The sequence below is a fragment of the Oryctolagus cuniculus genome, chromosome 10 (assembly GCF_051225735.1).
Source record: "Oryctolagus cuniculus isolate XC-2025 breed Fujian yellow rabbit chromosome 10, ASM5122573v1, whole genome shotgun sequence".
NCBI classification, from domain to species: domain Eukaryota; kingdom Metazoa; phylum Chordata; class Mammalia; order Lagomorpha; family Leporidae; genus Oryctolagus; species Oryctolagus cuniculus.
The window spans coordinates 64,207,594-64,221,000 of NC_142876.1; the positions used below are offsets into that span (position 1 = coordinate 64,207,594).

A 13,407-nucleotide genomic window follows, 5' to 3' on the forward strand; every position below is an offset into this window, starting at 1 on the left:
ACCCCTCCACACTTCACCAGAATCGCTCTTGTTGGGGTCACCAGAGCGTTCCTTCTGTGTTTGTGACTGCCTGGCGTGATCTTTCCCTTCTTGTGGCCAGCATTGTGTTGCAGTGGATTAATCTGCTGCCTGCTGTGCCAGCATCCCATATTAGAGCACTGGTTAGAGTCCTGGCTGTTCTGCTTCCAATCCAGCTCCCTGCTAATGCACTAGAGAAAGCAGCAGGACATGGCCCAGGGGCGTGGGCCCCTGCAACTTACATGGGAGACCCGGATCGAGTTCCAGGCTCCTGGCTTCGGCCTGGTCCAGCTCCCAGACGTTGCAACCATTCGGAAAGTGAGCCGAAAGATGAAAGATTCCCCACCCCCCCACTGTGCCTTTCAAATAAAATAAACCAAGCATTCGTATCACCTGATTTCGAGAATGACCTGAGCTAGTGTCTTTCCTCCCATCTCACTGACTGCTTCATCAAGTCTCGTTTGCCTTTTATTTCTTGATCTCTCAACCTTTCCACCTTGGAGAGCTGCAGATGCAATCCTTGGGACTTCTCTCCTCCACTCAGCCTCCTTGGTGAGCTCACTCGTCTTGTTGCTCTAAATGCTCCTGGAGGCTGATGCCTCTCACATTTGCATCCCATAGTTCCCAGCAGACACCAGGCTTGCACTTCAGTCACCAGCATCTTCGGCCTGGGGCGCGGGGAGGGGGAGGGGGTTGCATTTGCTCTGATGTTTTCATGGAATACTCTCCCTTCAGCCATCCCCATTCCTCACTCTGTCACCTTTCTGGGGCTTTGCTGGTGCATCACCCTCTCAGTGAGGTCTCCTGGGACACACCTTCCCTGCTTGGTTTTTCTCTGGTAGTCTTGTCACCACCAGGCTTACTTTATATTTTAGGTGCTTATTTGTTGCAGAGGGGTCCTGAGGGCAGGTGTTTGTGATAGGCCCATACATTGCTGCAGCCCCCACCCCAGGACAGTACCTGGCACATAGCAACACTCAGTAGACATTCGCTACATGCATGAAGCAAACAAGCCAATCTCCTGGTTTTGTTGCACAAGCATTATACAAAAAGAATGTCGAGTGTACTTGCCCAGGGGATGATCTTTACATTTCCAGATCTTTGACCTTTGGGCATTACTTCTATAGTGAAGAAGCAAAGTGGCCATTTCCAAACCAAACTTGACTTTGGTCTTCTCTAGACCTGGTTAAATTACTATCTTTAAAAGCATTCCAGGGCATGTATCAGTATAAGCATGATCAGTTCATACCCACGGTAGCTGGCATCCTGTTTTTCTACTTGATGTGGAGAAGCAGGGGAAAAGGTTGTCCATATTTGGTGCATCCGCAGTTTTACAGGAGATATGTTTGAAGTACTTGACAAGAGACAGAGACAATGACAAGAGAAGAACGAGAGGGAGAAGAGAGGGACAGAAGCGAAAGGGAAAGGGAAAAGAAAGGAAGGAAGGAAGGAATGGAAGGCAGGCAGGCAGGAGACAGGATGGAGGGTGGGAGGCTTTATCAAGAAGCTTCAGAATGTGTGTGCTTACTGACGGCTGAGAGGACCTCGTTGGCCTTATTTGAAACCTGCTGACACATAGGCATGAGCACGCATGATAAAAGTCATGACAGAGACACAAGTGTGCACTCACTCTTACGAACGCTCTGTTCCTTTCCTTTTAGGACAGCATTGCTTGGACCCAGATGCATATATATTGGATGTATATCATGAAAATCCTCAAGCAGAATGGGTAATTAAGCCCCAACCAAGTCTTTGAATTGTCCACAAGGTGGCTGCTATCCTGTATTACATGCCAAGAAGATCCTATCTTTGGTGGGGAAAAAAACAAGACTACTTTTGACACACTTGTTTCTCTAACCCTCTCCATGTTTCTTGGTCCTGAGTGCTGGTGTCTGCAGCACTGTCAGAACGGTGGAAGAGGAGCTGGCTCACCATGCGAGAGCAAGTTTTCTCACCGTGCTTCTGGATTAAAAGGCAAAGCGAGAGGATGTGATCCTTCCAGAAGACAGGCCAATGTGAAATACGGGACTGCAATCATTTCTGGTACTTTGACTTCTCAGCCGAAATGAACTTGGCCTTACACCAGGGGATAAGCAACAGTTCTTCACGTAGCCAATGCTACCAAACACAAGGAGAAAGAGACCTTTTTTTTATACTTATGTTTTCTGCACGTGTTGACCATTTTGAACAACAATGCCAGAAATAGCCTTACTTTCTGCCTTACAAAATAATCCAGATCTACTTTGCAAAGGGAATCCATTTCTCTAACGTGCAACATACAATATTTATGCTCTGACTTGCTCCTGCATCGGAGGAAGGACTTCCGTTTAAAAAAAAAAAAAAACTGTATTGTTGCATACATCATACTGTATTAAGGCTATAGCGTTCTGGTGCAAATGAACATTTCCCTATCAGTAACTGTTGAAGTTGATATGTTTAAAGCTTACTCTCTTGTGAACACAGGTCCCCATAGTGAAGCATACTTTGACAAAGGGGGTCTTCGGCTTCCAGAACTTTCTCTGTAGTCAGCTGTCACACAGCCTGTTTTCGCCTCATGGTGATGGTGCTCAGTGAATGCATCTCTCCACCTGCCAGGCAGTTTCCTTTGCTGAACAAACATATCGCTTTTTCTATTTTACAACTGTAGATAGTAATTCCTAAAGCCCCGATTTAAAAACAGAATTGCTCTTTTCTGAAAGTACTGAAAAATACCATATCCGTGTCTGATAAACTACAAAAGCAGATTGTGCTTTTGTTCATTAATCATAGACGTGATCAGCGCTGGGGATTAAGATCAGGCGTTCAAGTCAGGTGCATGTTTGATGAGCTGAAAACTGTCTCTCTAACGAGATACCATGGAGTCATTTTCTAAGCCTGCAGTTGGCCGGAATCCACAGTCCCCACGTTTCCAAATTAGGGCAAATCAAAGCTGTGTGGAGGGATTGGGCAGCTCTGCCCTTCACCTTGAGGCTGCAAATGCAATCCTTCTAGTCAGCCAGAAGCGGGCACAGAGACCTCACATATCTCAGACTTGTACTTTGGCTTGGAGTGCACAGATTGAGACTTTGTTGAGTTTACCGCAGTATTAATGAGATGCAAGACCCGAATGCCTCTCCTGCAGTTCATTTTGACGTAGTTGCTCATAAACAAAGAAAACGCTTTTTACTCTCCTTACCGGTCTCAAAATGTGTGATGATATTTTAAGCCAACATATAGAACAAATATTTTATATGCCACATTATGCCTTGGTGTCTATACAAGACATGCAGGTACTTGCATTTCTAGTGTTTAGGATATAAAAGAACATTATAGAAAACACAAAGATCCATTCATTTGATTTATTTGGGAATTTTTAGTTCCTTTGCCTGAAAACCTGTTTGAAAGTAAATGTGTGTTCCATAGGTTTGTATTGGTTCCTGCATTTCACCAGTGTTCAGTGGACTAATTGATGGCAGGTGCGTTTACATTATGAATTTCCATAGACTGAAAAAAAATGTTTTTAAACCACAGGAGTAAACCTTTTACTCTATGTAGTTGCCAAATATTAAGACATAGGATGACAGTAACTTATGTCCATACATGGAAGAAATTCTTCAAATAGCTGCCTTAGATAGCTATGTATATACAAAATACGACTGATTTTTCTCATTCTATATGGGCTCATCATAGTAGTTAAATTCTGCTGCGTTTTACACAAAATTCACATATCTGTTCATTTATTTTTCTATTTCAGAATTTTCGTTTCTTTGGACAGGAAACACATTAGAACCTAAACATAAATTCTAAAAGTTTTTAAGGTTTACTCCAACTTTTCATCAATTTTCAATAAGTGGCTGAGAGATGACAGGTAAAATACACTAAGTCTCAATTTCTTAGCCACTTTTTTGTGGCAAAGACTTAGATGAATCTGTAATTTAAAATGAGTCACTTCATTTTATTCAAGGGCTATGACAACTTTCAAATAGCTATCCTATGGAGAACCAACTTGTGTCAGTACCATTGGACATAATCTTTATCCTCAGTCTTAGCACTCACTAATTGGTTAGAGAAGAATTTTGGTAAAAAGACTATGCATGGTTAAAGAGGTTTTTACTAATTTTATAATAAACAAACCTCTGCTATTAAAATTCAAAAGTGCCCTTCACCTAGATATTGAAAGAACTGTTGCCTTATCAAGAGGTTTTTTGTTTGTTTGTTTGTTTTAATTTCAGTAATCAGTCTGTGAAAATAAACAGCAAATTTCCAATGAAAGGTCACATACCCAGCTTCTTGTTGCTATTCTCCGTACCTTCTCGCCTTCAATCCACACCAAGTTTTCTTGGTATCCAATTAGGAAAATTGTACCCTCCAGGGAGGTATTAGAGAAGGTTAACATTAGAGGAACACTTAGAAAAATTCATAGAGCTGGCTCATTTTTTCCTCCGTTTTGCAAAAGAGGATTCTTTTGCTAAATAGGGCACTTGGGGATATGCTCCTTGGAGTCAATGATCTTTGAACAAACTGGAATATCAATTCTTCACATTGTATATACCGTATAAACTACCTCACTTGCCTTTCTTGGGAAAAAAAATTAATGGACTTTAACAATTTTTGTTACAATCTGTCCCTGAGTCTTAAGTCTTATTTAAATCCTTGCAGTTAGCTTTCAGTGTACATCTAATGACGTACCTTTAATGATGTAAAATATTTTTAGCAAAAGCTTTAAAACCAAAACTGTGATCTGAGGAATACTCTGAGAGAATCTGTATCCCTTAGCCGTTGTCTTGTGTTTCTGACTATGTGGCAATGCAGGTTTTCAAGAGTACGAATTAATATTCAGCTTTTCTTTGAGGCATTTTCAACTGCTGTCCACATATTTCACTCCTCTGAAAAGTAACATGAGATTAAAATGTCTCTTCCTTCTAGCTAGAATATTCAACTATTTTTCACATAAGTATTACTTGCCTGAAAAGACCATATATTATTGGAATGAAATAGTTCCTCTGACAGGCATTTTTCAACTTTCCCATAAATATGTCACTTAGTAAAAATTATATGACATGGAATTAAAGTGTTTCTTCCAAGGATTGTCATCAGTTTTACATACACACACACACACCAGAAATTTTCAACTATTTTCTAAAACCATGTGATTTGATTGAAAAATCATATATATCACTGGAAAATGCCAATGTTTTATGTTTTCTCCTGTTTCAGGAATTAATATTAATGCTTTTGTCCCATCAGCTTTCTTTGTTTATGTAGGATCTGTATGTTGCATTTTATCCATCAAAATAAAGAAGTAAAAAACCTGAAAGTTTTGTCATGAGAATTCTTATATTTGACTAAATCAGAGGGCACAGTTGTGTTGGTGAAAAAACAGCAGTTTTTTTAATTAAGTTACACAAATTTCATGTAGTTCATATATACAGATTTAGGAACATAGTGACCCCAATGCCCCTACCCTCTCTCCCACCCACAAGAATGTTTTTATCTGAGCCAATCTATGTCACCTATCAGCAGATAATGGTCTTGTCCAAAGCCATTTAACACTATGGTAATGGTGGGTGGTTGTGACTAGAGGCTAGGTTAAATAAACAACTATTTACTACATTTGTTTGAGTTAATGCTTTCTCTGGGCAGGTTTTTAGTGTTTGCTGTTTAAAAAAAAAAGACCTTTTCAGTAAATACAGAAATTAATTTTGACAATATTCATTATTCATTCATGATCTTTTTTAAAAATTTTTTTAAAATTTATTTGGAAGATAGAGTCACAGGGAGGATAGAGAGGGAGATATCTTCCGTCCACTGATTCACTCCCATCCTCTCACTGGTTCACTCTGCAGATGGCCTCACTGACCAGGGCTGCACCAGGCTGAAGCCAGAAGCCAGGAGCTTCTTTCAGGTCTCCCATATAGGTGGCAGAAGCCCAGGGACTTGGGCCATCTTCTACTGCTTCCCTAGGCACATTAGCAGGGAGCTTGATAGGAAGTGGCGAAGCCAGGACTCAAATGGGCTTCCATATGGGCTGTCAGTGCTGCAGGCTTGCAGCTTAACCTGCTGTGCCACTGCACGGGCCCCCATTAATTACTTTTAAAAGTTCAATATTTGCTTTATATTTTGTGCAAAAGGCAAAAAATACAAATAAAGGTATACATTAGAAAAGAAGAAAAGGTCTAGTCACAAATGATGTTTATTTTACTTTATTTATGTAGAAAAACCTAAGGAATCTTCAATTATCAACCAATAACTAAATAAGGTAATAGGGTCATGGCATATAATATTATATAAAAATCAATTTTATTTGTATGTTAGATGCAAATAATTGGAAAGAAATTTTTTAAGATTGATTTATTTATTTGAAAGAGTTACACAGAGAGAGAAAGAGAAGCAGAGAGAGAGAGAGAGAGAGAGAGGTCTTCCATCCACTTGGCCACAACTACAGGAGCTGCACCGATCCAAAGCCAAGAGCCAAGAGCTTCTTCCAGGCCTTCCCATGAGGGTGCAGGGGTCCAAGGACTTGGGGCATCTGCTGCTGCTTTCCCAAGCCATAGTAGAGCGCTGGATCGGAAGTGGAGCAGCTGGGTCTCGAACCAGTGCCCATAGGGAATGTTGTCTTTAGCCACTATGCCACAGCGCTGGCCCCTGGAAAGTAAATTATTAAGAATTCATAAAGTATTTATGAGAACATTTAACAAAATACTTGAAACTGTAAAATAGTTTCATAAAAATTAAAGAACAGCTCAATAAATATGTAGATTATACCATGCTCTGAACTGGAAGAGATGGATTTAAAAATTAGCAAAATATCAGTTCTTTACAAATAGTTCTATATATTCAAGACCATCCCCCTCATAACGTCAGGAGGGTGGTTTGGGCAGAAATTGACAGACTAATAAAATTTATATGGAAATACGATTCACCTATAATATCTAAAGTCATTTTTTAAAAAAAAAGCAATGTTGTTAGCTGGCACCGCGGCTCAATAGGCTGATCCTCCGCCTTGTGGCACCGGCACACCGAGTTCTAGTCCTGGTCGGGGCGCCGGATTCTGTCCCGGTTGCCCCTCTTCCAGGCCAGCTCTCTGCTGTGGCCAGGGAGTGCAGTGGAGGATGGCCCAGGTCCTTGGGCCCTGCACCCCATGGGAGACCAGGAGAAGCACCTGGCTCCTGCCATCGGATCAGCGCGGTGCGCAGGCCGCAGCGCGCCGGCCGCGGTGGCCATTGGAGGGTGAACCAACAGCAAAAGGAAGATCTTTGTCTCTCTCTCACTGTCCACTCTGCCTGTCAAAAAAAAAAAAAAAAAAGCAATGCTGTGTAACTTAGAATGAATGAATTAATGATTCCAAGACTTACTCTAGGTGTTGACACTGTGGTGCAGCGGGTTAAGCTGCTGTCTGCAGTGACAGCATCAGCATCCCATAGGGGTGCCAGTTCAAGTCCTGGCTGCTTCACTTCCAATCCAGCTTCCTGCTAATGCACCTGGGAAATTAGTGGAGGATGACCCAAGTGCTTGAGCTCCTGAACCCACATGGGAGACCCAGGTGAAGCTCCTGGCTCCTGGTTTTGGCACAGCCCAGCCCTGGCCATTTCAGCCATTTGGGAAGTGAGCCGGCAGATAGAAGATTCTCTCTCTCTCTCTCTCTCTCTCTCTCTCTCTCTCTCTACCTCTCTGCCTCTGCCTCTCTCTCTTTCCTCTGCCTCTCCTCTCTGTAACTCTGCCTTTCAAATAAATAAGTAAATAAAAAAAAAAACTTACTATAGAGCCACAGCTATTAAGACAGCACAACAGAATAAAAACAAGTACTTCAGTGACACAGAACAGATTCATAAAAATAGTAACCCAGTGGGGAAAGGCAGCTCCTTTCAACAGCTGATATTAGAACCTCTGGATATCTATATGGCAAAAAGGCAAGGTTATCCTCTCACATGGTACACACACACACACACACACACACACGGACACACGGATCATAGAGGTACCTAAAACCATGAGACTTTCAGAAGAAAACTAACGAGATAGCCTTGGAATTAGGAGTAAACAGAGATTTCCCAGAAACAAAAAGCAACAAATATATAAAACTGATTAATTAGACTTTAACAAGATCTAAAACTGCTGCTTATCCAGAGACCATTAAGAATTCATACAAACCAACCACAATTAAAGAGAAATTGGTAAACTATGTGAGGTCTGACAAAGGACAGACAAAGGACAGATAGGATACATAAAGAACTCATTAATAAAAAGACAACTCCATTTTAAAAGACCGGAAGACTTGGACAATTTACAAAAGAAATAGAAATGGTCAATAAGCACATGAGAAAAAATTTAACATTATGAGACATTAGAGAAATGCTAACTAATATCACAAGAAGATGCCACCACATGCCAATCAGAATAGTTGAAACTTTTTTTCAAAGATTTATTTGCTTATTTGAAAGGCAGAGTGACACACGGATAGTAACAGTGAGAGTGAGAGCAAGAGCGAGAGAGGAAGAGAGCTCCCATCTGCTGATAGCTTCAACATTTGGGGCTGAGCCAGGCCAAAGCCAGGAGCCAAGAACTCCATCGAGCTAGTCCGCTCATGTAGGTGGCAATCCAAGGGCTTGAGTCATCATGCCCTACTTTCCAGCACGTTGGCGGGGAGCTGCGTCAGAAACAGAAGCCAGGCCCTGATCCAGCACTGCAGCATGGGATGTGTGCATTCCAAGCAGCGGCTTAGCATGCTGCACCACCACGTCTGGCCCCGGAATGGTTAAAATCTAACGGACTTACCATTGTATGTGTGGAAGAACCAGAGCTCTTAGACACTATTGGTCACTACATAAAATGGTAGTCTCTTTGGAAAAGCGTCCAGAAGTTTCTTATCAAATTAATCAAGCAAATACCTTATAACAGCAATTTTTAAGTATTTACCTCACAGGAAACATGGTCACAAAAACACCTCTGTAAAGGATGATTATAGCCATTTTACTTAGAATAATAAACTGGGAACATGCAGTTGTCCATCAATAATAACTGTGGCATATTCCCACCACAAAAAAATCATTACTCAGCAATAAAAAGCAATAAACTGATAGAGGCAACAGCATGAATGAATCTCAGAAACATTATGCTGAGTGGAAAAAAGCCAGGCCAAAAGACAACATACTGTGTAATTCTATTTGTATGAAACGCTAAGGTAAAACTAAACAATGATGGGGGAAAAAAAAAAAAACAACAGAACAATGGTTGCCTCTATGGGGATGGATAAGGAGACTGGAGGGGGCACGAGGCAGCTTCCTGGGGAATGGACATGTTCTGCATTTTCTCAGTCAGGACCACTGGCCACGTGGGCCTTCCCAGCGCTCGAAATGTGACTGGTAGGTCCAGGTTGTGAAGACTTCGTAGGAACGAAAAAGTATAAAATATCTCATTAGTAATATTTTACTTTGATTACTTATTAAGTTCTTATTTAGATAACTGGCTTAACTGGTATATGAGTAAAATAAATTTTAGCAGTTTCCCTTTGCTCTTTTAATGTGGCTACTAGAAAATTTCAAATTATATAGATGGCTGTATTATATTTCTGTGGTAGAGTAGTCTGTATTTTGAAATGTTTTGGGTCACACTTCACACACTTCAGAACTAAATGCATATCAACTTAATATTTATTTATTTCATTGTGTGAAAACTCAGAAGGAAAAAAATCTGTAAATAATATGTAAATACTGAATTTCTGGTAATGTTATTCATACTGAAATACTGGGCGGGGAGAGGAGTATACTGGTGTCTGAACTCATTTTACAATGTGTTTAAAAATAAGATTGGCTGGCGCCGCAGCTTACTAAGCTAATCCTCTGCCTTGCAGTGCTGGCACACCGGGTTCTAGTCCTGGTCAGGGTGCCGGATTCTGTCCCAGTTGCTCCTCTTCCAGGCCAGCTCTCTGCTGTGGCCAGGGAGTGCAGTGGAGGATGGCCCAAGTGCTTGGGCCCTGCACCCCATGGGAGACCAGGAGAAGCACCTGGCTTCTGCCTTCGGATCAGCGCGATGCCCCGGCTGCAGCACGCCGGCTGTGGCGGCCATTGGAGGGTGAACCAACGGCAAAAGGAAGACTTTTCTCTCTGTCTCTCTCTCACTATCCACTCTGCCTGTCAAAAAAAAATTAAAAAAAAAAAAAAGATAGATTGATGAATGGACAGAAGGAAGGATAGGTGACTCTGTCAGGCCAAATGCAGTGTGCTAGGATGCCACGGACCAGCAGCGTTCAATATGATATTCACTATGCCGACAATTTTCCATAATAAGTTTCTGAAAAGAGGATCCTTACAATGAACATGATACTTATCATAATGGTAATATACCAAATATTTTCTTCTCAATACAGAGATATTCAGTTGGGGGTGGTTTTCTCCAGAATGGATACTTGTTCTATCTAGAAACATCTAAAAGAGCACCTTCCCAGCAATCAGTTGTCATCACTGGGGAGTGCGAAGCTGCTCGCTAGCAGGAGAGAAGCCAGGAAAGCTGATAAACACGCCAGGATGCAAGAAAGCCCAGCCAGGAAATATCTTGTCCCGAACACCCTGGCTCGAGGTGGAGACGCCTGCCTGAGATCACAAGGCAAGAGTGTCTTCTCCTGCTGTTTCTTCTCGAAGCGGTGTAGATCCCAGCTAGTGCCGTAAGCCAAGACAGTGAGGCAAGCGAGAAGAAAGGAAATGAAGCACTAAAAGGAAGAAGGAAAGCTGCGTAATTTGCAGATGATATGACTAGATGATTCGGTAAAGAAAACCATAAAGAGTCTGTTGCTGCCGTTACTAGAATGAATAAGCACATCTGGCCAGGTCGCAGGATACAAGGCCAATCACAAAAATCAATTGTGTTCCTCGTATTAGCCAATGATAATTTGGAAAGCACATTATAAAAACAACACCATTTTTAACAGCATCAACAAATATAAAATATCTAAAACTAAATTTAATGAAATATTTAATTGCTAAATACTGAAAACTACAAACATTATCCTGGGAAGCATTTAAATAAGAACTAAACAAGTGGAGAGGGATTTCATGTTCATGAGTTAGAAGATCCAACAATGCTAAGGATGTGAATTCTCCCCTAAATAGAACTGAAGATACAATGAAATCTCAGTCCAAATCCTAGCAGTCTTTTCTCTATAGAAATAGAAAAGCTGATTTTAAGATTTATATGGACGGCCGGACACTGTGGCACAGCAGCTCATCTGCCATTGGGAATGCCTGTATCCCATATCGGAGTGCCAGTCTGAGTCCCAGCTACTCTGCTTTCCATCCAGCTTCTTGCTAACGCACCCTTAGAAGCAGCAGATGATGGCCCAAATGCTTGGGCCCCTAATACTGACTTGAGAAACCCAGATGGAGTTCCAGGTTGCTGGATTTGCCCTGGCCCAGCCTTGGTGGTTGAAGGCATTTGGGGAGTGGCCCAGGAGATGGAAACTTGCTCTCTCTCTTCCCCTCTCTTTCTCTGTTGCTCTGCCTTCCCAAGTAGAAAATATATATGGAAATTCAAAGGATTAAAAAAAAAAGAGTGCATGTAGAGGAATTACATTACTTGTTTTGGAACAATACAAAGCTACAGTGATCGATGTGGTGTAGCCCTGGCATGAGGGTGCACAGAAAGATCAATGGTAGAGAGTAGAGTTCACAAGGAGACATGTACATACAAAGTCGTTGACTTTTCATAGACTGCCAAGGCAATTCAGCAGAGAATGGAAAGTCGGAAAAACAACGAACCTTGACCTCTGTGTTTCACAAAGTACAAAATATTCAAGTTGGATCACAGACTTAATGCACAAGCTAAAAGTACAAGTTTTCTGGAAGAAAACTTTGGAGAATATCTTCAAGACTTTGGGGTAAGCAAAGATTTCTCCGACAATGTTCCAAGGCATTTTCTCTATTTCAAAGGTGTCTTCAAAATACAATTTTCTTGACAACAACACATACAAGAAAGTGAAGAGAACTGGGAGTTGGGACAATGCTGGGATTAGTCTGTCATATTTATCTTCTAATTACTTTCTCTGAATATATTAAAAAAGAAATTGGATGGCTGGGGCCAGCACCGTGGCCTAGTGGGTAAAGCTTCTGCCTGCAGTGCCAGCACACCAAATGGGCACCAGTTCAAGTCCCAGCTGTTCCACTTCCAATCCAGGTCCCTGTTATGGCCTGGGAAAGCAGTAGAAGATGACCCAAGTCCTTGGGCCCCTGCACTCTTGTGGGAGACCTGGAAAAAGCTCCTGACTCCTGACTCCTGGCTCCTGGCTCCTAGCTTTGGATAGGCCCAGCTCCGGCCATTGCAGCCATCTGGGGAGTGAACCAGTAGAAGGAAGACTTTCTCTCTGCCTCTGCCTCTATGTAACTCTACCTTTCAAATAAAGGAAGGAAGGAAGGAAGGAAGGAAGGAAGGAAGGAAGGAAGGAAGGAAGGAAGGAAGGGAAGGGAAGGGAAGGGAAGGGAAGGGAAGGGAAGGGAAGGGAAGGGAAGGGAAGGGAAGGGAAGGGAAGGGAAGGGAAGAGAAATTGGGTGGAAGTGAAGAGCAAGGTGCATGGAGGGAGTATGCTTTTGAAAAGTCTACAAAGTTTTATTAATTTGGAAGCACACGTGTACTCTTGTAATTTGCTTGGGAACTTGTTCCTACAGTAGCTCATTCTGAGCATTTGCTCTGCGGTTTTATAACTTTTGTCTTCATCAGAGGGCAACTTCTGCTGGCCTGTGCTGCAGCAGACATCTTGTCTTTATATGATGAGGTGTTCAGGCTCTCTGCATCTCACGCCACATCACCTAGGGCTCCAATCACATCACGTGATAACAGTGTGCATGCAGTAAGACCATACCCATCACAATAGCCGGAAAATTCATCAGTCTAATAGTATATTCTACTTTCTACTTCCATTACTCTTTCAAGGATGCAACTTTTTGTTTTACAGAAGTGACTTATCAGCTCCATAAGGACAGCAAGTTCTTTTGGAGATCGTTATGATGTGATCCAGTTCTAACAAGTAATCCCCAGCTGTTCTGCTCTCCGATTATCTCTAACCCCACAACTCTTGACTTGGCAATGAAATGGTTCAGAAGCTGAAATGGACAAAATGCACTGAACACAAAATGTTGCCATCCTCTGCATCAATCTAGCAAGTCAACATGATGCCATGTCGTTTGTCCAATGGGCACAATGTTCAGAGATGATCAAGAATCCCTTCGTCACTTGTATTTGAAAGAGTGCACAAAGGTATAAGCTCCCTTAGCCGCAACAGCACACAGCAGTAACTTGTCCCTCTTTGGGACACCATGTGAAATCATTAAAGAATTTCCCAAGTGCTCTTGCAGGAAGCAAGGCAGGGTCAGGTGTGGTGTGTGTTCTCCTCAGCATGTCACGTGGAAGGATGGAGCTGGGCCT

General features: G+C 42.0%; 1 protein-coding gene across 9 annotated transcripts in view; it reads left to right on the forward strand.

Moving 5' to 3' along the window:
* The window catches only part of ARHGAP28 (Rho GTPase activating protein 28), a 209,736-nt gene extending 204,422 nt beyond the window's left edge, over nt 1–5,314 (forward strand). For all 9 annotated transcript variants that reach the window (XM_089305313.1, XM_002713588.5, XM_089305315.1 and 6 more), the window contains one exon: nt 1,680–5,314. In XM_089305313.1, the coding sequence (XP_089161439.1) occupies nt 1,680–1,774 (95 nt within the window). In that variant the 3' untranslated portion in view covers nt 1,775–5,314. The remainder of the gene's footprint in view (nt 1–1,679) is intronic.
* Nucleotides 5,315–13,407: the final 8,093 nt, after the last annotated feature.